Below are 25,117 nucleotides of genomic sequence, written 5' to 3' on the forward strand. Positions count from 1 at the left end.
TCATTCAGTGCTACCTGTAACAGGTGTTTCTGTTTTCCCTTTCTTGGCTGCCTAAGTAATAGGGGTGTGCTAATTTATTTAGAGCTTTGCTGCCTGGTATAATTCTAACAACATGAAACATTTTAGTAAAATTTCAGTTCATGTAATAAGCAGTGCTGCATTCGTCTGGAGCTGTCCACGGAGTTTCATTTGTCATCTAACTCTTTTGAAGCATAGAATTCCTTATAACTGTTATAGTGATCACGGACATAGGGTAACTCACCCCTACATCATCTGTCAGCTCTAGAATCAGCCTTTCTGAAAAATGACTAGTGACAACACACAGAACACACATCATTCTTCCAGCTAAACTAAAATAGAGCTCTGCACAAAGGACAGCAGAGCCATAAAACTGCATGAGGAGTCAGCGATGCTACTACTGAGCTCCTGGCTTGCTGTCCTCGGAGCGAAGAGCCAAATTATGTCAGACTTGCTTATTAACAGGACTAATGTGTCATTTGTGTCATATACTGTTGTCCACTTCCTGCCCACCTACTCTGGCCAGGGAATGTTGCAGTGTTGCTTATTCCTGTACACCCAGACTTGAAGTCCAGGTATTCTGCACAGGGATGGAAAGAGATCTCATGCCTCCTTACGCACCTATGTGGACATATAAGCCAAGAGACTACTAAGACCTCAAATATGCTTTCGTTGGTTTTCTTCTTGGGATCTACTGCTCCACTATCAAAGGGTCCTTTAGGGCCCAGTTCAGCATTGCTCATTCGGGGAGAGTTTTGTCTGAACAAGAAGTGACTAGAGATTATCAAAGGAAACTGTGGTTAGCCGGCCATGTTTAGTATGTATAGACAGACAGCACAGTGTGACTCTGTATGTACATGATCAGATATTTCACTTGCAAAGTCCCCAAATTAAAATGCTCACAACACCCACCAATCCAGCTCAAAGTAGAGTGGAATGTGGCCTGTACTGTGATAGGAGTTCTGTCAGATCCACCTGCAGACTTGCACCAAAATAACTAGCTTGGTTTTAATTCACACCTGGAGTTATTTTGGTGCAAGTCTGTTTGTGTGCACTCTTAGCGTGGAGTACAAGTGTCTTATTTCAATGTAGCTTCAACACAGACCAGCAAAAATTGAAACAGGACACTGGGTTTCCTGCTGCTCAGCACCACAATATTGCAGTATATTCCACATCAAAGTGACACTCTGCATCCAAAATAAGAGTGTCAACACACAAAAAGAACGAGGAGTACTTGTAGCTCAAATAAATTTGTTAGTCTCTAAGGTGCCACAAGCACTCCTCGTTCTTTTTGCTGATACAGACTAACGCGACTATCACTCTGAAATCTGTCAACACACAAACTTGCACTGAAATAAAGTGTGGATTACAACCAGTTTAATTAGTTTGGTGCAAATTTTTGCATAGACAAGCCCTTAGTGAATTGGCAAGTTGGTGACTAGGCCAAACAGTGAGGACTGCCTGCGCAGAGATGGAGTGTTTCTTCTGTAACCGTAGGTGCTGTTGTATCCAACCAGAGGCTTGACTGAGGTGAGAAACAGCTGGTGACCACCCACATGTGCTGCAGAATGACCTGAGGGAAAACTCAGATAAGGATCAGGTTAGCTTGCGAGGCTCTTGTTTATAAAAAAAGAAAAAGTATTTACAAAGCTGTCATCTTATAGGCTGCACAGAATCAGAGAAATATAGGGCTGGAAGGGACCTTGCTTGCATGTCCAGACCCCTGCACTGAGGCAGGATCAAGTAAATCTAGACCATTTCTGCAACATGTTCATCCAACCTGTTCTTAAAAACCTTCAGCAATGGGGATTCCGCAACACCCCTTGGAAGCCTATTCCAAAGCTTCACTATCCTTATTGTTGCAACGTTTTTCCTACTTGCTAACCTAAATCTCCCTTGCTGCAGAGTAAGCCCATTACTGTTTGTTCTACCATCAGCGGACATGGAGAACAAGTAAACTGCTTCCAGTCCTCTTTATAACAGCCCTTACTGTAGTTGAACACCCCCAGTCTTCTTTTCTCAAAACTAAACAGGCACAGTTTGTTTAACCTTTCCTTAGAGGGCAGGGTTGCTAAACCTTTTATCATTTTTGTTGTTTTCCTCCGGATTCGCTCCAATTTAGCCACATTGTTCCTAAAGTGTAGCTCTCTCCCACCCTCGACTTAGACACAGTACTCCAGCTGAGGCCTCACCAGTGCCGAGTTAACCAGGCCTATTACGTCCCACGTCTTATGTATGACACTCCTTTTAATACATCCCCCAGAATATTAGCCTTTTTCACAACTGCATCAAATTGTTGACTCATTCAATTTGTGATCCACTATATCCCCTGCAGATTCTTTTAATCAGCACTACCATTTAGCCCATTATTCCCTATTTTGTAGTTGTGTATTTGCTTTTTCCTTCCTTAATGACGTACTTTGCACTTTACTGAAGTTCATTTGGTTGATGTCAGACCTATTCTCAAATTTGTCAAGGTTCGTTTGAATCCTAATCCTGTCCTCCAAAGTGCTTACATTCCCACCCAGCTTGGTGTCATCTGCAAATTTTATAAGCATCGTCTCCACTCCATTATCCAAGTCATTAATGAAAATATTGATTAACACCAGATCAAGGACTGACCGCTGTGAGATACCCCTCCACTAGGTACATCCTCCCAGTTTGACAGTGAACCATTGGTAATTCTGTTAGTATGGTCTTTCAATCAATTGTGCAGCCACCTTATAGTAATTTCATCTAGACCATATTTCCTTGTTTTGCTTCAATGAATGTCATATGGGACCATGTTTTATTTTAAAAAAAAACCTTACTAAAAATCAAGATATATCAAGTCTGGTTCCCTGCCCCCCACTCTCCCCCCACTTCACTAGGCCTGTAACCCTGTCAAAGAAGGAAATTAAGTTGTTTTTTGGCATGATTTGTTCTTGACAAAGCCATGCTGGCTGGTCTTTATAATCTTATCTTCTAGGTGCTTACAAACTGATTGTTTAATCATTTGTTCCGATATCTTTCCAGGTATCAAAAAGTTAGGCTGACTGGTTTATAATATCCTGGGTCCTCTTTGTTTTACCCTCTTTAAAGCTAGGTACTACATTTGGCCTTCTCCAGTCCGCTGGGACCTCACCTGTCCTCCATGAGTTCTTGGTGATAATGGCTAATAGTTCTCAGATTGCTTCAGCTAGCTCCTTAAGTACCCTAGGAAGAATTTCATCAGGTCTGGCTGACTTGAATACAACTGATTTGTCTAAATATTTTTAGCCTGTTCTTTCCCTTTGTTGGCTTGTGTTCCTTCCCCCTTGATGTTAATATTAACTGTGTTGAGTATCTGGTCACCATTAACCTTTTTTAGTGATGATTGAAGCATAACAGGCATTTAACGCCTCAGGTGTCATCAATTATTAGCTATCCTTCCCCACTAAGTAGAGGCCCTACACTTTCCTACAACTTTCTCTTGCTCCTAATGTATACATATGTGTGTACCATATGATAGTACATTTGATTGTCTCGCCTTCTTATGCGGCTCATCTTGTTGGATTGTGAGCCCTTTGGGACAAGAGCCATGTCTACCTCTGTTTGTGCACGTGTCTAGCACAATTGGACCCTGAGCCTAACCAGGCTCTCTGGAGCTACTGTGATGTAAATAATGGTAATAAATAGCATGCTATGAAATCTGGAGATGGGAGGTTCAAAGGTTTCTTACTCTTTGTTTTGGCCACATCACCTCCCTTTGTATCCTTCCACTGGCTCTTCTTCCACTGCATCAAATACATTTACGTGTATTCATTTTTAAGAGCTTTGGCCCCACCCTGTGTCTAATCTCATAGCCTTTAAAGGCCAGAAGGGCCATCATAATCACCTGGTCTGATTTCTTGAACATACCAGGCCACAGAACCTCACCTACCCACTCCTGTAGTAGGCCCAAAACCTCTGGCTGAGTTACTGAAGTCCTCAAATCTTAATTTAAAGACTTTGTTACTGAGAATTCACTCTAGTTCAAACCAGCAGGTGACCCATGCTGCAGAGGAAGGCAAAAAATCTCAGGGTCTCTGCCAATCTGATCTGGTAGAAAATTCCTTCCTTACCCCAAATATGGTGATCAGTTAGACCCTGAGCATGTGGGCAAGACCCAGCACCTGGGAACAGGTGTAGTAACTCAGAGCCCTGCCCAGCTAGTGCCCATCTCCGGCCATTGGAACTATTTAGTAATAGGAGTCACAGAATGGCTACAATGGAATATGGCCTATCTCATCACTCCACAAACATATCAACCACAGTCTTAAAACAAGTTTGGTTTTGAAGGCTGTGCCAGAACTTAACTCCTCCGATAGTTAGAAACCTTCATCTACTTTCAAGCCTAAACGTATTGATGGCCAGTTTATATTCATTTGTCCTTGTGCCACCATTGGCCCTTAAATTAAATAACTCCTCTCCCACTGTTTATGTCTGATATATTTATAGAGAGGAATCATATCTCCCCTCATCCTTTCTTTGGTTAGGCTAACCTAGCTTAAGCTAAGCTACTTAAATCTCCTCTTGTAAGGTAGGTTCTCCATTCCTCTAATCATCCTAGTAGCGTTTCTCTGCATCTGTTGCAGTTTGAATTAATCTTTCTTAAGCATGGGAGACCAGAATTGCACACAGTAGTCCAGATGTGGTCTCACCAGTGTCTTGTATAATGGTACTAACACTTCCCGTTCTCTACAGGAAATACCTTGTCTGATACATCCTAGGATGGCATTAGCCTTTCCAGGGCTGGTTCCAGGTTTTTTGCTGCCCCAAGCAAAAAATTTTCCACCCCAAGCTCCGAGCGCAACTTCCCAGGCAAAAAAAAGGGTGGCTGGAATGCCGCCCCTGGAATTTGCCACCCCAAGCATGTGCTTGCTTTGCTGGTGCCTAGAGCCAGTCCTGAGCCTTTCTCATGGCCGCATAATGTTGGTAGCTAATACTCATCTTGTAATTGACCAGTATACCTAGGCCTTTCTCCTCCTCTGACGCTTCCAACGGATACATTCCCAGTTTATAGCAAAAAATTTTCCTGTTAGTACCTAAAAGCATGACTTTGCACTATTGAATTTAATCCCATATCTATTACACCAGTTTTTAAGGTCATCCAAATCTTCTTGTATGATAGTTTGGTCCTCCTCCATATTGGCAATACCTCCCAATTCTGTGTCGTCTGCAAATTTTATTAGCACAAGCCTACTTGTGTCAAGGTCAGGAATGAAAATCTTAACTAAGATTGGTCTCAGGACCAGTCCTTGAGGAACTCTACTAGTGATCTCCCTCCATCTTTCAGTATGACCCGTTGTAGTTTCCCCTTTAACCAGTTCCTTACCCACCTCTCTCTTATATACTATCAAGACATTGGCCTCTGCTCCACCAGCAATGCCATCCATCAGCCCAGTTTTTCCTCAAACATCTTTGTGCTTTCTCCTCTGCTGCCTAGCATAGAAACAGACATGGCTAGGGCAGAAGCAAGCCAGAGCTGGAGCAGGAGCAAGGACAGTCTGTTGAAACTATTAGCAATGGAAATGCTCCCAGCCAGATAAATGTTGAGCAGACTAGAAACTGCTTCCCTTAGGAACCTATATATCTGCCTTGGGATCACCTGGGTGTATCCTCCCCTGTGGACTGGCTGAACCCTGGTTGAATGGTATGGGGGGCCTGTCACAAGACCTGCAGGTAATTGCTTCTGGTGACTTATCACACTCTCCAGCTCAGGAACGACTCATCAGGCTTCAGCAGGCTCGGGCTCAGCGGTGTCACATTATGCATGGGACGATCTCCCCTTAAAAATCTGCAAAACCACTTCATTATCCTCTCTCTTCAGATCTCTGCTTAAATCTTACATCTGTCACGATGCCTACACAGCACTCCACAATGGCTAGGCAGCTGGCATGCTCTGACTGCTGCTTGTTACATCAATCGTAGTCACCTTGTGCTCCCCCACATCTGTTAGGTGCATCCATGTGGTGTCTCATCATAGACTTAGACCCTGTAAACTCATAGACATTAAGGTCAGAAGGGACCATTATTATCATCTAGTCTGACCGCCTGCAAAATACAGACCACAGAATCTCACCCACCCACTCCTGCAATAAACCTCTCACCTATGTCTGAGCTATTGAAGTCCTCAGATCATGGTTTAAAGACTTCAAGGTGCAGAGAATTCTCCAGCAAGTGACCCGTGCCCCATGCTGCAGAGGAAGGCAAAAAAACCCAGGGCCCCTTCCAATCTGCCCTGGAGGAGAATTCCTTCCCGACCCCACATGTGACGATCAGCTAAACCCTGAGCATGTGGGCAAGATTCACCAGCCAGATACCCAGGAAAGACTTCTCTGTAGTAACTCAGATCCCACCCCATCACAGGCCATTCGGCCTATTTACCATGAATAGTTAAAGATCAATTAATTGCCAAAATCATGTTATCCCATCATACCATCTCCTCCATAAACTTATTGAGCTTAACCTTGAAGCCAGATAGGTCTTTTGCCCCCACTGCTTCCCTTGGAAGGCTGTTCCAGAACTTCACTCCTCTGATGGTTAGAAACCTTCGTCTAATTTCAGGTCTAAACTTCCTGATGGCCAGTTTATATCCATTTGTTCTTGTGTCCACATTGGTACTGAACTTAAATAATTCCTCTCCCTCCCTGGTATTTATCCCTCTGATATATTTATAGAGAGCAATCATATCTCCCCTCAGCCTTCTTTTGGTTAGGCTAAACAAGCCAAGCTCCTTGAGTCTCCTTTCATAAGACAGGTTTTCCATTCCTCGGCTCATCCTAGTAGCCCTTCTCTGTACCTGTTCCAGTTTGAATTCATCCTTCTTAAACATGGGAGACCAGAACTGCACACACTATTCCAGATGAGGTCTCACCAGTGCCTTATATAATGGTACTAACACCTCCTTATCTCTACTGGAAATACCTCGCCTGATGCATCCCAAGACCGCATTAGTTTTTTTCACAGCCATATCACATTGGTGGCTTATAGTCATCCTGTGATCAACCAATACTCCAAGGTCCTTCTCCTCCTCCGTTACTTCCAATTGATGTGTCCCCAGCTTATAACTAAAATTCTTGTTATTAATCCCTAAATGCATGACCTTACGCTTCTCATTATTAAATTTCATCCTATTACTATTACTCCAGTTTACAAGGTCATCCAGATCTTCCTGTATGATATCCCAGTCCTTCTCTGAATTGGCAATATCTCCCAGCTTCGTGTCATCCGCAGACTTTATTAGCACACTCCCACTTTTTGTGCTGAGGTCAGTAATAAAAAGATTAAATAGGATTGGTCCCAAAACCGATCCCTGAGGAACTCCACTGGTAACCTCCCTCCAGGCTGACAGTTCACCTTTCAGTATGACCCGCTGTAGTCTCCCCTTTAACCAATTCCTTATCCACCTTTCAATTTTCATATTGATCCCCATCTTTTCCAATTTAACTAATAATTCCCATGTGGCACCGTATCAAATACCTTACTGAAATGTAGGTAAATTAGATCCACTGCGTTTCCTTTGTCTAAAAAAATCTGTTACTTTCTCAAAGAAGGAGATCAGGTTGGTTTGGCATGATCTACCTTTTGTAAAACCATGTTATATTTTGTCCCATTTACCATTGACCTCAATGTCCTTAACTACTTTCTCCTTCAAATTTTTTTCCAAGACCTTGCACACTACAGATGTCGAACTAACAGGCCTGTAGTTACCCAGATCACTTTTTTTCCCTTTCTTAAAAATAGGAACTATTTTAGCAATTCTCCAGTCATATGGTACCACCTCTGATTTTACAGATTCATTAAAAATTCTTGCTAATGGGCTTGCAATTTCATGTGCCAATTCCTTTAATGTTCTCGGATGAAGATTATCTGGGCTTCCCGATTTAGTCCCATTAAACTGTTGAAGTTTTGCTTCTACCTCGGACAAGGTAATCCATATCCTCATTCCCATTTGTCATGCTACCATTATCCCTAAGCTCCTCATTAAAGACTGAGGCAAAGTATTTGTTTAGATATTGGGCCATGCCTAGATTATCCTTAACCTCCACTCCATTCTCAGTGTTTAGCGGTCCCACTTCTTACTTTGTTTTCTTCTTATTTATATGGCTATAGAAGCTTTTACTATTGGTTTTAATTCCCTTTGCAAGGTCCAGCTCTACTTGACGTTTAGCCTGTCTCACTTTATCCCTCCATGTTCTGACCTCAATAAGGTAGCTTTCCTTGCTAATCCCTCCCATCTTCCACTCCCTGTATGCTTTCTGCTTTTTCTTAATCACCTCTCTGAGATGCTTGCTCATCCAGCTTGGTCTACAACTCCTGCCTATGAATTCCCTTTCTTGGGATGCAGGCTTCTGATAGCTTCTGCAGCTTTGATTTAAAGTAATCCCAGGCCTCCTCTGCCTTTAGATCCATATGTGCTTCAGTCCAATCTCCTTCCCTAACTAATTTCCTTAATTTTTGAAAGTCAGCCCTTTTGAAATCAAAAAACCTAGTTGCAGATTTATTTTTGTTTATCCTTCCATTCAGTTTGAACTGAATTAGCTCATGATCACTCGAGCCAAGGTTGTCCCCTACAACCATTTCTTCTATGAGGTCCTCACTACTCACCAAAACCAAATCTAAAATGGTATCCCCTCTTGTTGGTTCAGCAACTACTTGATGAAGGAATCCATCAGCTATTGCATCCAGGAAAATCTGAGCCCTATTATTATTACTAGCACTTGTCCTCCAGTCTGTATCTGGGAAGTTAAAGTCTCCCATGATCACACAGTTCCCATTAGTATTTACTTCATTAAAAACATTAAAGAGGGCCCTATCCATATCCAAATTAGATCCTGGCGGTCTACAGCACACCCCAAGCACTATCCCAGGGGAGGCTCTAGTAGTTTTCTTCTCCAATGTGATTTTTGCCCAGATGGACTCTGTCTTATCCATTCCATCACTTCTTATTTCTTTACAGTCTACCTCCTCATTGATATACAATGTTACTCCACCACCTTTCCCTTTATTTCTGTCTTTCCTAAACAGCACATACCCTTCAATACCTGTAGTCCAGTCATGACTACTATTCCACCATGTTTCTGTTATCCCTATAATATCTGGTTTCACTTCCTGCACCAGTAGCTCTAGTTCCTCCATTTTGTTACCTAGGCTCCTCGCACTGGTGTACAAACATCTTAATTTTTGCTGTTTGGCCTCGCTCACTTTCTTTACCCGATTAGGCATGGACATTCTATCGCCAGTATGACCTATTAGACTGGTATCCACACTGCCCTTCCTCCTTATGTCCATTCTCCTACCCACAGCTGTATCCTCTCTTACTTTGTTTTCTTCCCTCTCAATGTTAAAATCCGGCATGGAGATTACCTGGACATCTCCCAACCATCTCCCCCAGATTCCTAGTTTAAAGCTCTCTTAATCAGTTGTGCCAGCCTCCATCCTAGAAGTCTATTTCCTTCCCTGCTCAGATGAAGTCCATCCCGAGAGAACAGTCCTCTGTCCATGAAGGCCTCCCAGTGGCCATACATCCCAAAGCCCTCCTTATAGTACCACTGCCTGAGCCATCTGTTGATAGTCATAATCTTGTCACACCTTTGTTGCCCTTCTCTAGGAACAGGCAGAATCCCACTGAAGATCACCTGAGCCTCGATTTCCTTAAGCATCTTCCCCAGCCTGGCATAGTCTCCCTTGATACATTCCAGCGAGAATCTATCGGTATCATTTGTTCCCACATGAAGGACGATCGGTGGATTCTTTCCCGCTCCCTTTAGGATCCTCTTCAACCTCGGGTCCACATCCCATATCTTAGCACCAGGCAGACAGCACACCTTTCTATTCTCTGGATCAGCTCTGGTTACAGGCCTGTCCATTCTTCTCAGTAAGGAGTCCCCGATCACATAGACCTGCCTTTTCCTGGTGATGGTGCGATTCTCTGGTCTATCCCTGTTCCCTCTGGCTGCAAGTCCTTTCCATTCTTATTCTCCCTTGTAATTCTCTTCAACCCATCCTGTATCCTCCTAGGGCTCATATTTGGTGTTGTCTCCATTGACTCTTCCCCTTTTCCTATAGGACTAGCTGCTCTTCTCTTCTTCCTTGCCCTTCCACCTTCAGTGACCACCTGCTGTGCCCCTTCTTCATTTTCCAACTCTGCAAACCTGTTCTTGAGCTCTATTTCTCCTTCACTAGCCCGTCTTTTCCTCTGCCTGGTTCTTTCAGTCACATGCTTCCACTGTCCATTTTCTTCACCCAGCAGTCTCCCCTCCGAGTTATTCGGTCCTGCTTCCATCTGCAAGTCTGAGCTTTTCCCTTCAGCCATCTCGTGTCTTTGCTCCATAATCTGCTTAAACCCCCTTCTAAACTCAACCAGACTTTCCACCTGCATCTCCAATCCTCGGATCTTTTCTTCCATCAGCTCTATCAGGCGGCACTTCATGCAGACGAAACTCTTTCCAGGTACCCGCTCCAGGATCATGTACATACCGCAGCTTCCACAGCCAGTCATCTTCACTGTGTCTTCCACTACATGGGTCATTACCACTGCTGCCTCTGTGTCTGTCATAGCCTTCCCACCTAGATCCTGTTAGTCTGGGAAACAAACCACACCAAAACACCACCACCCACAGCACAAACAAACCCCAAACGAGCACCGCAAGACAAACTCCTCCAACAGAGCTCCCGCTCAAACTCCCCTCTTTACAGCTCTGCTTGCTGGCTCCTGTGCCGCTGCAGCTGTCCGTGCCGCTGCCTGACTGGCTGGCTACCTTTATAGGACCCCTACTTACACACAGGCATAATTCCTTGCACGTGAATGGCCCTATTGATCTCAGTGGGACCACTTGTGTATACAGTTAAGCATGTGTGTATGTTTTCGCGGGGAAAGGCCCTTTGATTGTAAGCGCCTTGGGGCAGGGAGCATCTTTTTACTATCTGTGTGTACAGGGCCCAGTAGGACTCGGATCCTGATTGAAGCCTCTAATATGAATACATAATAATAATAATAATAATAATAATAAATAAATGGAAGGTGCTATTGAAGTGCAATGTGTTATGTATTACAGTGTGGGGGTTGTCACAGAACCTGCACCAGCTTTGTTCCTGAGTATCAGATAAAGGGCAGCTGCACTGCTGAACTGGAAACACTCCGCCATTTTACCAGAACTTGATGTTGCTCCATTTGCCTGTGAAGATAAAATACTTCTAAAACTACTTTTTCATAAGTTATTTGTTTGTAACAATAGTGCATTGTTTTTCTCTCCCCAAATTTTGAAATAAAGTGATTTTATTCTATTTTTATTTTCCTACTTAAATACTACTTAAATATTTTAGCATACTAAATGTAACACCTCAAAGCACTTTTAACTCTTAACTAATTAATCTTTACAGCACCCCTGCAGGGCAGGTAGGTGTTACCCATTTTACTGAAGGGAAAATTGAGACAGAGAAGTTAACTGGCTTGTTCAAGGCCACGAGTGAAGTCAGTAGTAGAGTCAGGATTGGAACTCAGGCATGCCTGGCTCCAGGTTTGTGCTCAGACCCTGTCTCTCCCTCTTACACCTGATTTGTACTTATTTATTATGAGTTCAAATGACAAGAAGAAAAAAGTAAAATTAGAACACACTTACTTTAGTAGCTACAATATTCAAATAAAGTTAAGCAAACTCGGCCAAATGTTTGTGCACATAGAATGATACTTACTTGTCCTGTTCTTTGGAGCAAAGAAGGCACAGGCTTGGTTGTGAAATAGGCAGCTACATGGGGGTCCCTCAGAGCATTATAGGGAGGAATTCTACAGCCCAGCTTTGGCAGCAAACATCACTTTCCTTGGCACAACCCTCCGTACAGGACACTACAGTACAGCACATTGCCAAAACGGAGAACATTAGTGACATTTGAACATGCCCAGGGATTTTTTTAGGCAGCGCAGCCGCAAATGGGATTGAAACAGAAAAGTGCAGAGCGAGGCTTGCCAATACGGACCTTTATTTTGGATTTTTCTATGCATCTAGGAATATTATTTTCTCTTTTGCAGTCTGGGACTGTGAGGTCTGGTAAAGACCAAGGTGTGAGTCATCCCGCAGCAATGCCAGCTCTTGGCCCCAGCCAGGAGGACCCGAAGGTAGGCTTTGCCATGCCAGAGCTGATCCAGAGCATACTTAGGCCAGGATTCAGCTCTGGAGGTGGCTGTATGTGACACAGTACCAGATGGTAAAAACAGCCCACTTTTGCTCATGGCAGTTTGTGGACTATGCTGGGAGTGCTCAGTTTGTGCCCCTAAGCACGTTTACATTTGCCTGTCATCAAACTTCAGTCTCAGCCGTGGGCCTCCCCTGCAGGACCTGAGAGTCCTGCCACCAATCTGCGGGCTGGCCCCTAGTCTGTGCACTTCGATAACTTATTTCTGGGGGGGCCAGAGTTCAGGAATCCTTAGGTGGCAATCGAGCTGAAGCAACTTTCTGTTTCCTGGGTTCTGGCTGCAATTGTTGCCAATGGAAAGTCATCTAACCGCAACTGAGAAGGGAATCCTTTTATTTGTACCTGGTATTGTTTTGAAATGGCACAAGTCTGGGGCACTGAAGTGTTTTAGAAACCTCTTACTTTACACAAGTGATGAGCTAGAACAATGACTATGGGCCTAATGAACTAGGGCTCCGATCTCCACACGGAGGCAGCGACTTGCCCAAGGTGTCACAGCAAGTCTGGGACATGAGACATTTATACTTAAAGAAGGGTCTCTCAAACCACGAGCTGCCTTCTATTTTCCATCTCCGCTCTCCTCTTTTGCCATCCCCTCAGAGCTTCCCCTCCCTCGCTCTGTGCCAAATGTATTCATTCCTCACTCACATCCACTCGGAGACCTTTATCTCGCCCTTTGGTCCTCTGAGCTCCGCATCTCCCGAGGTGCGGTGCAGGGGAGGTGGGCATCCATGCAGCTACTCCCCTCAGTCTAAAGAAAAGGAGGACTTGTGGCACTTTAGAGACTAACAAATTTATTAGAGCATAATCTTTCGTGAGCTACAGCTCATCTCATCAGATGCATACAGTGGAAAATATAGTGGGGAGATTTTATATACACAGATATCATGAAACAATGGGTGTTACCATACAGACTGTAACAAGAGTGATCAGGAAAGGAGAGCTATTGCCAGCAGGAGAGCGGGGCGGGGGGAACGGGACCTTTTGTAGTGATAATCAAGGTGGGCCATTTCCAGCACTTTACAAGAACAGTAGGAGGGGAAATAAACATGGGGAAATAGTTTTACTTTGTGTAGTGACCCATCCACTCCCAGTCTTTATTCAAGCCTAAGTTAACTGTATCCAGTTTGCAAATTAATTCCAATTCAGCAGTCTCTCGTTGGAGTCTGTTTTTGAAGTTTTTTTGTTGAAGAATTGCCACTTTTAAGTCTGTAATCGAGTGACCAAAGAGACTGAAGTGTTCTCCGACTGGTTTTTGAATGTTATAATTCTTGACGTCTGATTTGTGTCCATTTATTCTTTTACGTAGAGACTGTCCAGTTTGGCCAATGTACATGGCAGAGGGGCATTGCTGGCACATGATGGCATATATCACATTGGTAGATGAGCAGGTGAACGAGCCTCTGATAGTGTGGCTGATGTGATTAGGCCCTATGATGGTGGGTGCCCCTGAATAGATATGTGAACACAGTTGGCAATGGGCTTTGTTGTAAGGATAGGTTCCTGGGTTAGTGTTTTTGTTGTGTGGTTGCTGGTATTTGCTTCAGGTTGGGGGGCTGTCTGTAAGCAAGGCCTGGCCTGCCTCCCAAGATCTGTGAGAGTGATGGGTCGTCCTTCAGGATAGGTTGTAGATCCTTGATGATGCGATGGAGAGGTTTTAGTTGAGGGCTGAAGGTGATGGCTAGTGGCGTTCTGTTATTTTCTTTGTTGGGCCTGTCCTGTAGTAGGTGACTTCTGGGTAGACTTCTGGCTCTGTCAATCTGTTTCTTCACTTCAGCAGGTGGGTATTGTAGTTGTAAGAACGCTTGATAGAGATCTTGTAGGTGTTTGTCTCTGTCTGAGGGGTTGGAGCAAATGCTGTTGTATCTTAGAGCTTGGCTGTAGACAGTGGATCGTGTGGTGTGGTCTGGATGAAAGCTGGAGGCATGTAGGTAAGTATAGCGGTCAGTAGGTTTCCGGTATAGGCTGGTGTTTATGTGACCATCGCTTATTAGCACCGTAGTGTCCAGGAAGTGGATCTCTTGTGTGGACTGGTCCAGGCTGAGGTTGATGGTGGGATGGAAATTGTTGAAATCATGGTGGAATTCCTCAAGGGCTTCTTTGGGTGCTGGAAACGGCCCACCTTGATTATCACTACAAAAAGTTCTCTCCCCTCCCCCGCTCTCCTGCTGGTAATAGCTCTCCTTTCCTGATCACTCTGGTTACAGCCTGTATGGTAACACCCATTGTTTCATGTTCTCTGTGTATATAAAATCTCCCCACTATATTTTCCACTGTATGCATCCAATGAAGTGAGCTGTAGCTCATGAAAGCTTATGCTCAAATAAATTTGTTAGTCTCTAACTTTGTTAGTGCCACAAGTCCTCCTGTTCTTCTTACGGATACAGACTAACACGGCTGCTCCTCTGAATCCCCTCAGCCTGGGTCAGTAGCTGCTGCATGTACTGGTAGTGCAGCTGGGTTGCCTAGAGGGCTCGTCACCTGCAGCAGTGCTGGACCTCAGAGTCCACGTGGATCTGACTTTGTGTCAGGAGCTCCAGGCTTCGTGAAGGGCAGGGTGGCAGCATGACAGAGGGCTGATCTCTGAGGTGCAGCTATGCTCACCTAGCTGGCTGTCAGTTTTACCAATTCCTTCAGGCGCCCAGTCTGCTGGGCTTTACAAAACAAGGACAAACACTGCTTACTGTAAAACTGAAAGGCGTAGCCCCTGAAAACAGGAATATTCCCGGTTTTCAGGGACACATGGGTGTCCCATCTCTCACTAGAAACAGCCTGTGCTGGTCACTCCCATTAACCTAGTGTGAGGTGTAGGTAAGAGTCAGTACATCTTTCTTTCTCTGGAAGACGGGGACAGGAATCACTACTCGGTTGGTGGGGCTGGGAGGGGAGACTGGGTGGGGATGGCAAAACATTTTGTCTGCATGGCAGAAAATAGGCCCAAGCAAGTCCTGAGGCGAGGGACAGAACCAGAGGGGGAAATGGGAGACAGAACTTTCTCTCCAGAAGGGGACTTGGAATGAAGCATTCAGTATTGGGAAGTTATTGTGCGGCCAGGAGCTGGCACATGGAAAACATCTAGGAAGATGGGATACAGGGATCAGAATGAGCCAGGGGAGTACAGGAGTTGAGGTCTATTTACATTGATGTGACAGAGACTCTTGGGGACATTTATGACACTAGAGCTGTAGCAGGAGCATATATTTTCCTGGAGTACTGAGGGAACAGGCCCTTTACTAAACTAATTTAAGCTAGAGGCAGGTGTTTGTGCTTGGGAAGATTACGGACTTGACCATGCCATCTATGACACTCTCTGTTAATCAGTACACCAGGTGCAGAGTGAACCCTTACACGTCCACTGCCCCAGCAATGACCCTCATCCCAATCCAGAAGAATTTCATTCCATGTTTTTGGCTTTACATAATATCTTAGTCCTGGGCCTCTCCTGAATGCATTCATGCTTGGGGTCCATTATGAGCAAAGGTCATTCAACCCTTTTCACGTACAATACGTCTAGCAGAGTGTGCATGAGTTTACGTGGGCCCCAAAGAAGGAGAATGGGGCCTTCATGACACTTCACTTTGGCAATATTCCAAAGAGTCTCTGACTATGGCTTTGCTCGGTAGGACCCTAACAAGGGGATTTTCCAAAAATTGATCACATGTAACTTTCTATGACCTTGGATCCCTTGCCTTATTTTAATGAATGAGCCTCTATTAAGAGCAGGGGGTAAATGTTTTCCCTTTGTTCCTCTTTCAGTTTACAAATTTGTCTTCTTCCATAGCTGTCTGTTAAAAGATTGGTTCTGCCCCTGCTTTCACCTTTTCAGTTTTATTGCTAAGACATAAAACTGAGATCCTGACCACTTGGTGTTAAAGATCCAGGGCTCTTTTTGTGAGGGTAACGGTGGGCAGGCCAGTTTCCAGATTCCAAACTTCTGCCCTGTCTCGCTGTTTCAGTTCGAGAGGACGTTCTTTGTTTTGCATCCTAAACTGTTGTGTGCTGTTGCTGCACACTGTCAAAAAGCTTCAGCGTTCTGCTGAGTGGTGGGTGAAAGGGACAGCATCTGTTCCTACCTCAGAAGCATGGTTGTGAGGCTTAAGTAGTTGATGTTTGTAAAGTGTTCGATGTTCCTGGATGAAAGGTGCTGTAGAAATGAATGTATTATTATTTTCCCATTGTTGCTCCCTATACTCTGCTCCTCTATTAAAGCTGGATCTCCTTCCTGACATGGTTTCTTTGTTGCAAGGTTTCACCTTCATGCTCTGCAGCTTATGGTCAATTGGGTCTAATATAGCTGAAAAGTATGGGCCAATAAGGATTATGGCCTAACACTCCTTCTTGTCTCTCGCTATTTTAATACACACCGTGTTCAAGTAAGAGTCGAGCTCCATTGTGGGCTTTTTTAGAGCACAAAATTCATCAAGGTCAAAGTGTTCACCGCATCGCTGAAGCTCATAATAAGGTGCAATGTTTTATGGTTAGCGTCTGGGAAACTTCTAGTGAGAGTCTGTTGTATTTTTTAAATGACTTTGGGCCTGATTTTGTTTCCATTGCTTCAATGGAAAATTTACCCGAGCAACTGGGGGTCGCAGGAGGAAGGGTAGGAAATCCTCATCTTTGGGTCCACAAGAAAAAGAAATATTTGAAAATTTGTTTTGTTCATTGGCACTTTTCTTTAGAACACAGTAAGCAATATACCTCTAATAAATGGCAAGCACTAGGCAATTGGTGTTCATTCAATGTATTCTCTTTTTCCTCAACTAGTAGTAAGGACCAATTTCCAGTAACAAATATAACATGCAGTAGATTGTTTTAGGGAGACTTTGATACTGTGAAAAGATAACCCAGTCCTTTTCCTGTTGTTTTTAATAGCTATCTTGGGCCAATTTTTTAAAGTGGGACTTCTATTTTGCAGGTGCAATCCAGTAGTTAGTTGTCTAAATGCTAGCATTTACTAATGCTGCAATTTTCTTCTTTTGCTTACTTTTGTCCCCCAAATGAGAGGTCCTTTGTTTATTGAGAGAAAAAAGACAAGTATTGAAAAAAAAATCAAAGAAAACACAGTACAAAACAAGGAAAAAAGCAATGTTCATGGTTACCATGTTGTTTGGTTTCAAACTGGACACTGGTTATTTAAGGTAATCTGAAAATGCCCTTTTAAAAATCTTATTTAACATTTCAGAATAATCTGGCAATTAATTCATCCCATAAGACAAGACAGAACACAAGACCGCTCTGCCTCTAGGCTTTCAGACCTCCAGTGACATTTATAATGCAGAAGCAGTAGCTTCTCCCTACGGAACATTGTAATCAGTTTTCTGTTATAAGCCTGGATCTTATTCCTTTCAAAAACCCACAGTAAAGGTCCTTTCCCCACCTAATGTCATATATAGAGCCTGCTCCTCACAGGTGCAGATCATCCTCAATTCTCTGCAGCTTCAGAGAAAGTTGCAGGTACTCAACATGGGCCAGCTCCAACACTCATTGGAGTAAATGAAAGCAGTTCCTTTGACCTCCGTGGAACCGGAGCAAGCCCCATCTCTCAGGAACAGGCCAATAGACAATGCTAGTCCTTAAACAAACTTTAGTCTCTCCTATGTCCCTTATACAAATGTTATGGCCTTTCTTCAACCAGGTTTTATCCAACCGTATTCCCTTTGAGGCACCTGTTGCCAAGCCCCTCTTTGCTAGACCCTGTTAACCTGACACCATTTCTCTTCATACCTTTTCTGATGAACTATGATGCAGGAAAAAAATACAGCCACCCAGAAGAAAACTTGAGACCTGACCCTGCTAACCTGTGTGAGTAGCATTTATCCATGCGTATTATGCCACTGACTGCAGTAGGACTAGTCATGTGAGTAAGGGGTTGGAGGATTGGGCCTTGAAATAGCAACTGGATGAAAATGAAACAAAAAGAAAATGAATGCAAACCACTTGACAGCAGAAGGTCATCAGGAAGCCAAGATGGAAACAGGTGGCCCAGACCAAAGAAAGATCAGGCCATATTTTTTAAATGCAGATGAAGTCTCCAGGCTAAAGAATTCTCATAAACTTCAGGGCAAAATTATTCAAAAAAGCAGGACAAAAATTTGTAGTAGTAAATTGAAAATAAAATTGGTACAGCCCTACTTACAGTCACTGGGATGAAATCCTAGTATCTCGTGTCCTTAAAGATAGTCCTTATGCATTCATTTGCTAACAATTGAACTTCAGGGTGGAGATTAGAGCAATAGCAGGTGACAGTGTAATTGCTATCAATCTTATATCTGAATCCTCATTTGTCATCTAAACTCACTACAGCTGGCTCTCAACTCTGATTATCTTCATTACTATTAACAACAGATTCAAAGGAGGTATGGATTTTAGGTCTCTCATTTGCATGCTACCCAAATCCAAAGCAGCCTGTGTGATTTGGAATATGGCAGCGGAGTATACAGGTGCCAGGTTCAGAAGACTAGAGCATGAGGTGAACTATGTAGGATACAGAACTAAGTACCCTTTTCATTCTATTCACAGGAAATCATTCACTGTGCAACTTAGTATTCATTATCTTACCTAGCTAGCTGGTATGAACTTGATTCATCAAGCTAAGAATGACTGAAGGGAGGAATAATGCAGACTAAGGAAAATCCATCATCAGGTCTGGTATGGAGCCAGAAAGCAGCAAAAAACTGAGAAGGCAGCCAGGCATTGGAAAACACCAAGCTGGCTTTATTCTTCCATCAGCAAGAATAATAAAGCAAATGAAAACTAATTTCAGAGTCCATTTCAGTGATATAGTAATAGTGCCTGTTTCAGGGAGTTTTTTATCACAGTGATAAGAGATGCTTTTTTTATTATACCTTTGAGACCAGCTTGAAGAACCAAAGTTATTTCTTTCTCAGTATTTCCAGGAGAGACCTTCAGAGCTAACCCAAACCTGTTTTCTTCCAAACCTGATTTCTTCATTGGTTTCTGAAGATAGGATTGCTGAGAAAGGAAAACCACAGCTATTCTGTAACTAGGAATATATTCTGAGTCTGTTTAAATGTACTGCACCTTTGAGTGGAAGGGGATTCCCTGTCTTTCTGCTGAGGGAGATGGGTATGTGGCTTCAGGTGTGTGAACCTGCCACAGGCTGGAATCACAAAGAGGTTCACCTGGCTGCATTCCAGCATTTAAACAGGAAGGTGCCAACCAGTCAAGATGACTCCACAGCAGTAGAGAGCACATAGGTACCGAGACAGGCTGCCACAGGTGCGAAGCTATGCAGTGTGGGACAGCAGCGGGAGGAATGCCAGAAGCAGTGATATTCCTGAGATACATTAATGATCTCTTCATACTCTGGACAGATGACCTGAACTCCTTCATCGATTTCCACCACAACTTTAGCAACCACCGTCCCTCAGTCAAACTCTCTCTAGGGCTCTCCCACACCCGCATCAAATTCCTGGATACCATGATCAGTTTCAACAATGGACCCCTACAAACAACTATATACAAGGAACCCAGGGATCATGACGCCTACCTTTGCAGATCTAGTATCCAGCCCAGACACACCAAGAAATCTATTACCTATAGGCAGGCACTGAGATAACACAAAATATGCTCCTAGGAGAAAGTCTGGGATACACACCTTAACACACTTAAAATCACCTTCATAGAATCATAGAATATCAGGGTTGGAAGGGACCTCAGGAGGTCATCTAATCCAATCGCCTGCTCAAAGTAGGACCAATCCCCAACTAAATCATCCCAGCCAGGGCTTTGTCAAGCCTGACCTTAAAAACCTCTAAGGAAGGAGATTCCACCACCTCCCTAGGTAACCCATTCCAGTGCTTCACCACCCTCCTAGTGAAAAAGTTTTTCCTAATATCCAACCTAAACCTCCCCCACTGCAACATGAGACCATTGCTCCTTGTTCTGTCATCTGCTACCACAGAACAGTCTAGATCCATCCTCTTTGGAACCCCCTCTCAGGTAGTTGAAAGCAGCTATCAAATCCCCCTTCATTCTTCTCTTCTGCAGACTAAATAATCCCAGTTCCCTCAGCCTCTCCTCATAAGTCATTTGCTCGAGCCCCCTAATCATTTTTGTTGCCCTTCGCTGGACTCTTTCCAATTTTTGCACATTCTTCTTATAGTGTGGAGCCTAAAACTGGCCACAGTACTCCAGGTGAGGCCTCACCAACAGGGGTGGCAGGTTTGTAGAAATTTTGGTGGTGCCCACAACCTGCCCCTGCCAAACTCCACCCACCCAAACTCCGGCCCCCCCACCTGCCTAAGGCTCTGGGAGGGAGTTTGGGTGCGGGGAGGAGGTCTGAGGTGCAGGCCCTGGGCTGGGGCAGGGGATTGGGGTGCAGGAGGGGTGCAGGCTCTGGGAGGGAGTTTCGGTGCAAAAGGGATGAGAGATTGGGCTCTGGGAGGGAGTTTGGGTGGGGGAGGGGGTCTGGGGTGCAGGCCCTGGGATGGAGTTTGGGTGCTGGATGCAGGCTTCGGGCTGAGGCAGGGGGTGGTGGTGCAGGCGCTGGGAGTGATTTTGGGGGCAGGAGAGGATGTGTGGGAAGGGGGTGGGGGTGCAGGCTCTGGGACAGAGTTTGGGTACAGGCTCCGGGCTGGGGCAGGGGGTGGTTGTGCAGGAGGGAGTGAGGGCTGCAGGCTCTGGGATGGAGTTTGGGTGCAGGCCCTGGGCTGGGGTGGGGATGCAGGAGAGGGTGAGGGGTGCAGGCTCTGGGAGGGAGTTTGGGGGCAGGAGGGGATGCGGAGGTGAGGGCTGTGGGGTGGGGCTGGGGATGCGGGCTAGGGCAGAGGGTTGGGATGAGAGCTGTGGGGTGGGACTGGGGGGTTCACGATGCAGGAGGGGACTCAGGGCTGGGGCAGAGGGTTAGGGTGCGGGGGGGTGAGGGTGCTGGCTGGAGCTGGGGATGAAGGGTTTGGGGTGTTGGAGAGGCTCAGGACTAGGGCAGAGGGTTGGGGTGCAGGGGGGATGAGGGCTCTGGCTGGGGGTGCAGGCTCTGGGGTGGGACAGGGCTGGGGATGAGTTTTGGGTGCAGGCAGGCTGCCCCGGAGCTGGGGCAAAAGAGGAGGACTCCCCCAGCCCTCTCCCCGCGGGCAGCAGTGAGCTCTGGGGGAGGGGCCTACATCATGCTTACCATAACATGGGGTGTACCTCATCCAGTGCACTGAATACCTCAATAACACCTCTGTGGGTGAAACTTGACAATCATAATGCTCTTGAATGAACACAGAAAAATGATAAAAAACAAAAACACCCTATCATCCATGAATGGACATTTTTCACACAATAATCACTCCATGTCTGACCTCTCAAAGGAAATCTACACAACACCTTCAAAAGACGAGTCTGGGAGTTTAAATTCATTACTTTGCTAGACACTAAAATCCATGGACTCAGTAGAGACACCTATGTTTTATTACAACAATCTGTAACCCACTAACCCTCTTTTGTCCTATGACTGCAAAAGTATGAATTGCCCCCTTCATCTTGGATGGTCTCTTCCAACGTGTGTTAACTCCTTATGCTAAATAATCTGTTCCACCTTGTATTTAGCTGTCACCCTCTGAGTATCTTGCCAGACCTGAAAAGCTCTGGGTTAGCTCACAAGCTTGTCTCTTTCATGAACAGAAGTTGGTCCAATAAAAGATATTACCTCACCCCCGCTCGTCTCTCTCATGTCCTGGGACCAACCATGCTACAACACCACTGCAAAGAAGCAGAATAGTTAAAATGAAATATAGATGCAGCCACACAAATCTTAGCTTGAAAATACTCATTCCAGAAAAAAGTTGTTTCACTTTGACAGTGTGTTGATTAATGCAGGCCAGAGAATCCAAAAATGAACTTTTGTGTGTGGATGGCAGGCAACATAGCCCCAAAACTATTACTCAAAAAACTGTCCTGTATAGAGAAGGCTTTAGACCCTGCACCTGCTATCCTTACTCACAAGGACAGTCCCAGTAAAGTCAGAGGGATAATTTGTGTGAGTAGAGACCACAGATCTGAATAAAAGTTACAGGATGAAGCCCTTAAACAGTAAAAGCAAGTTAGTTTTCTTTAACATATATATCTTGTTAAAAATCAAACTCAGCTCTGTGTAGCAGGTCTGGCTGTATGCGCCCCACCAATCCGAAGATCTCCTTTCATGCATTCCTCTTCCCAAAGGCTTCCACCAGTTGCTGTACCCCAAATTGTTTGCTAATTCAGCAATTAGTTAGTCAGAGCTGCCAGACACCATATAAGTCACGTCATTCCTTTCAGACAAACTCTTCAAAACAATATTCCCATGGAGATCAACCAAGACTCCCTGCTATTCCAGAATATACACCTAGTACTATGCTGAACAAGGACTAGGCTCTTCAGGGGCTATGTCAGGGTTCCCCCAATGAAGAACCAGGAATACTGGGAAGGCATTGACATGCTATTTAACATTATAGCAGACCAGTGGAATGAAACAGCCTTGTGCAGCCTGTATACCATAGCACAAGTGTTGGAAGAAGGAAGTGGTGAGTGGTGTGGTAATTCCAGGGTAACTCACAAGATGGAGCCAAAGAACTTGTTCAGAGTTTGCTTTTCGAGGCCACTTTTGTATGTTCTGTTTCTGTATTTGATAAAGAGGCAAATGACAACAAATCAGTTATAAGCACAGTTTCCCTTTGCTTTTGAAGATGCCATGCTGTCATTCTAGCATGTTGTAGTCTGATAAGAATACAGTGTTCGTATCATATAGCTAAACCCATCTATATTCCCTTCCTTACTTTATTTTACATTGTCATTTACAAGCAATATTTTTTTCCAAAAATAAACCAGCAGGGCAGATGTGAGATGAAGGTATTTAAATCAGGGGAGAACACTTAAGAAAGCTGAAATCTTGGATGAAATGTTCTATCTGCCTCCAATGTATCAGATACATTTATAAAATTCAATTCTTTCCCCTAGTTAGGTTTTTTCCAGCATGCCTAAAACTATACTGAGCGGTCAGTCTCTATAGTTGCACACACATCCCCTCCAGCTATCACAGCTGACCCAACCCAGGCTATATAGACTCTGGACATATTTTAATGTAAGCTATTGCTTCCTTTACTTAGGCTGAAGAGGATCGTCCTCCCCAGACAGTCCCACTGAAGTCATGTACTAACTCATGGAGTAAGGTACTATTTGATGTGAGTGAGAGGGACAGAATCTGGCCCATAGTGTCTGTCAGCCCAAAGTACTTTACAAACTGTGGGGCAAGTCCTGCCCAACTCCTCGCACCTTACACACACACGCTCCTGTTTACATGGGCAGCCAAGGCTAAAAAGCAGTGGAATGGTCATGATTGTATTGCAGGGGGGAACATGAAATGGAAAGGTTATACGGGGAGAGTTCACATAGCCCTGTGAGCCAGGGCACCTCTCTCCATAGCCGTGTGAGAGGTCTGGGGGAAGGCAGGTGGGTCTTGAGCTATGCGGAATCAGTGTCCGAAACCCTGTTTGGGGGCCTTATAATGGCCTGCCACTGCTACCGTAGCCTAGACACTGCACTAGCAAGGGCAAAGTGACTGTGTGGCTGCTCTGCTCCTTGGTTCCAGGTTGAGGAGAAAGATTTGATTCCCCTGTGTAACACCCAGTGACCTGTGAAAAGAATTTGGCTGTCAGTGAATCTAGCAGCCCTGAGGTGCAGCCACCTCTGCGATGGAGGCCAGCCTGAGAAGTTTTGGCTAAGGACACTAAGGCAAAGCTTGTGCTTATGAAAAGTGACCCGCTGTTTGTCAGAGGGTGGAGATGGATGGCAGGAGAGAGATCACTTGATCATCACCTGTTAGGTTCACTCCCTCTGGGGCACCTGGCATTGGCCACTGTCGGTAGACAGGATACTGGGCTCGATGGACCTTTGGTCTGACCCAGAAAGGCCATTCTTATGTTCTTATGACATGGAATCTTTAACATCCAAGTGGATCAGAGAGATGGCCTCAGAATTTAAGGCTTCTTCTGATAGATCCCAACATGGTCAATTTATCTCTAGGAGGTCTCAGTTACCGCTGCCTAGATTTGAACCTGTGGTCACTGAGTCATCCCTGCTGAGATATAATAATGTGTTTACACAGTTTCTTGCATCCAAAAGTGTTACAAACTTTAATTGCTCCACTGGGACAGTACCAACTGTGCTCAGGAATCGCTTCACCCACTGCTGAAATGCATCCTCCTCTGGACCAAAATACAGTTCTTTAGCAATGCACAGCAACACAACATACCAGTGTCTGGCAGGCAGGAAGATACTGTCAGCACCCTCGTATCTAACCAGGCTACATACTGATATGTTACAAAGTGATTGCTTCATTTGAGGTGTGAACTGGTAATTTGTAATGCTTCAGCCAAGCAATAAGGTGGTGTGGCTGGAACAAATTCATTTTTTAAACAAAATTCTTCTCCACCCCCCAAATGACAATACGCCGCAAACATACTAACCGTGTCACAGACCCTCCAGAAGACAAAGCACGGGCCTTCATAGAATCCTGCACAAGCTGCAAAATCTTGGCTGCAGTTTTGGATTCATTTCCATGAACTGAATTGAATCAAAGTGGCTATTTCTAAAGCTCTCCAAGCCTAATTTTACATGGCATGAGCCCATTTGACAATTGCCTAGGAGGTCCCAGTGTGCTTTTCAAATTCAGAGAAAAAAAGAAAAAAAAATCTTTGGGAGTGGCCCCAAGAGTCTGTCCTGGGACAGACCATGTTCAATATGGCAACTGTAAGGAGGTGGGGCGGGTAGTGACAAAGATCCCTTTGGAACCATGATTTCAAAGTGCCAGTGTGGTGGCTAACCTCTTGGCCAACACGCTGGATATTGAAGCGGGACCACCACAGCTAGAAGTATCTGATCGGCTTCTACAGCTTGAGGTAAACAGTCAAGGCTCTGTAGTTGG

General features: G+C 44.7%; 1 protein-coding gene across 1 annotated transcript; it reads right to left on the reverse strand.

The window, feature by feature from the left end:
- Positions 1 to 1,412: 1,412 nt before the first annotated feature.
- Positions 1,413 to 12,783, reverse strand: LOC102945042 (uncharacterized protein C17orf98-like). Its single transcript, XM_043538838.1, has 4 exons — positions 12,760 to 12,783; positions 11,716 to 11,817; positions 11,099 to 11,198; positions 1,413 to 1,591 (listed from the first exon to the last, which is right to left on the reverse strand). The coding sequence occupies exons 1-4, from the start codon at positions 12,781 to 12,783 to the stop codon at positions 1,434 to 1,436; spliced, it is 384 nt and encodes a 127-aa protein (XP_043394773.1). The 3' UTR covers positions 1,413 to 1,433.
- Positions 12,784 to 25,117: the final 12,334 nt, after the last annotated feature.

Source organism: Chelonia mydas, chromosome 2 (genome assembly GCF_015237465.2).
Source record: "Chelonia mydas isolate rCheMyd1 chromosome 2, rCheMyd1.pri.v2, whole genome shotgun sequence".
Lineage (NCBI taxonomy): Eukaryota > Metazoa > Chordata > Testudines > Cheloniidae > Chelonia > Chelonia mydas.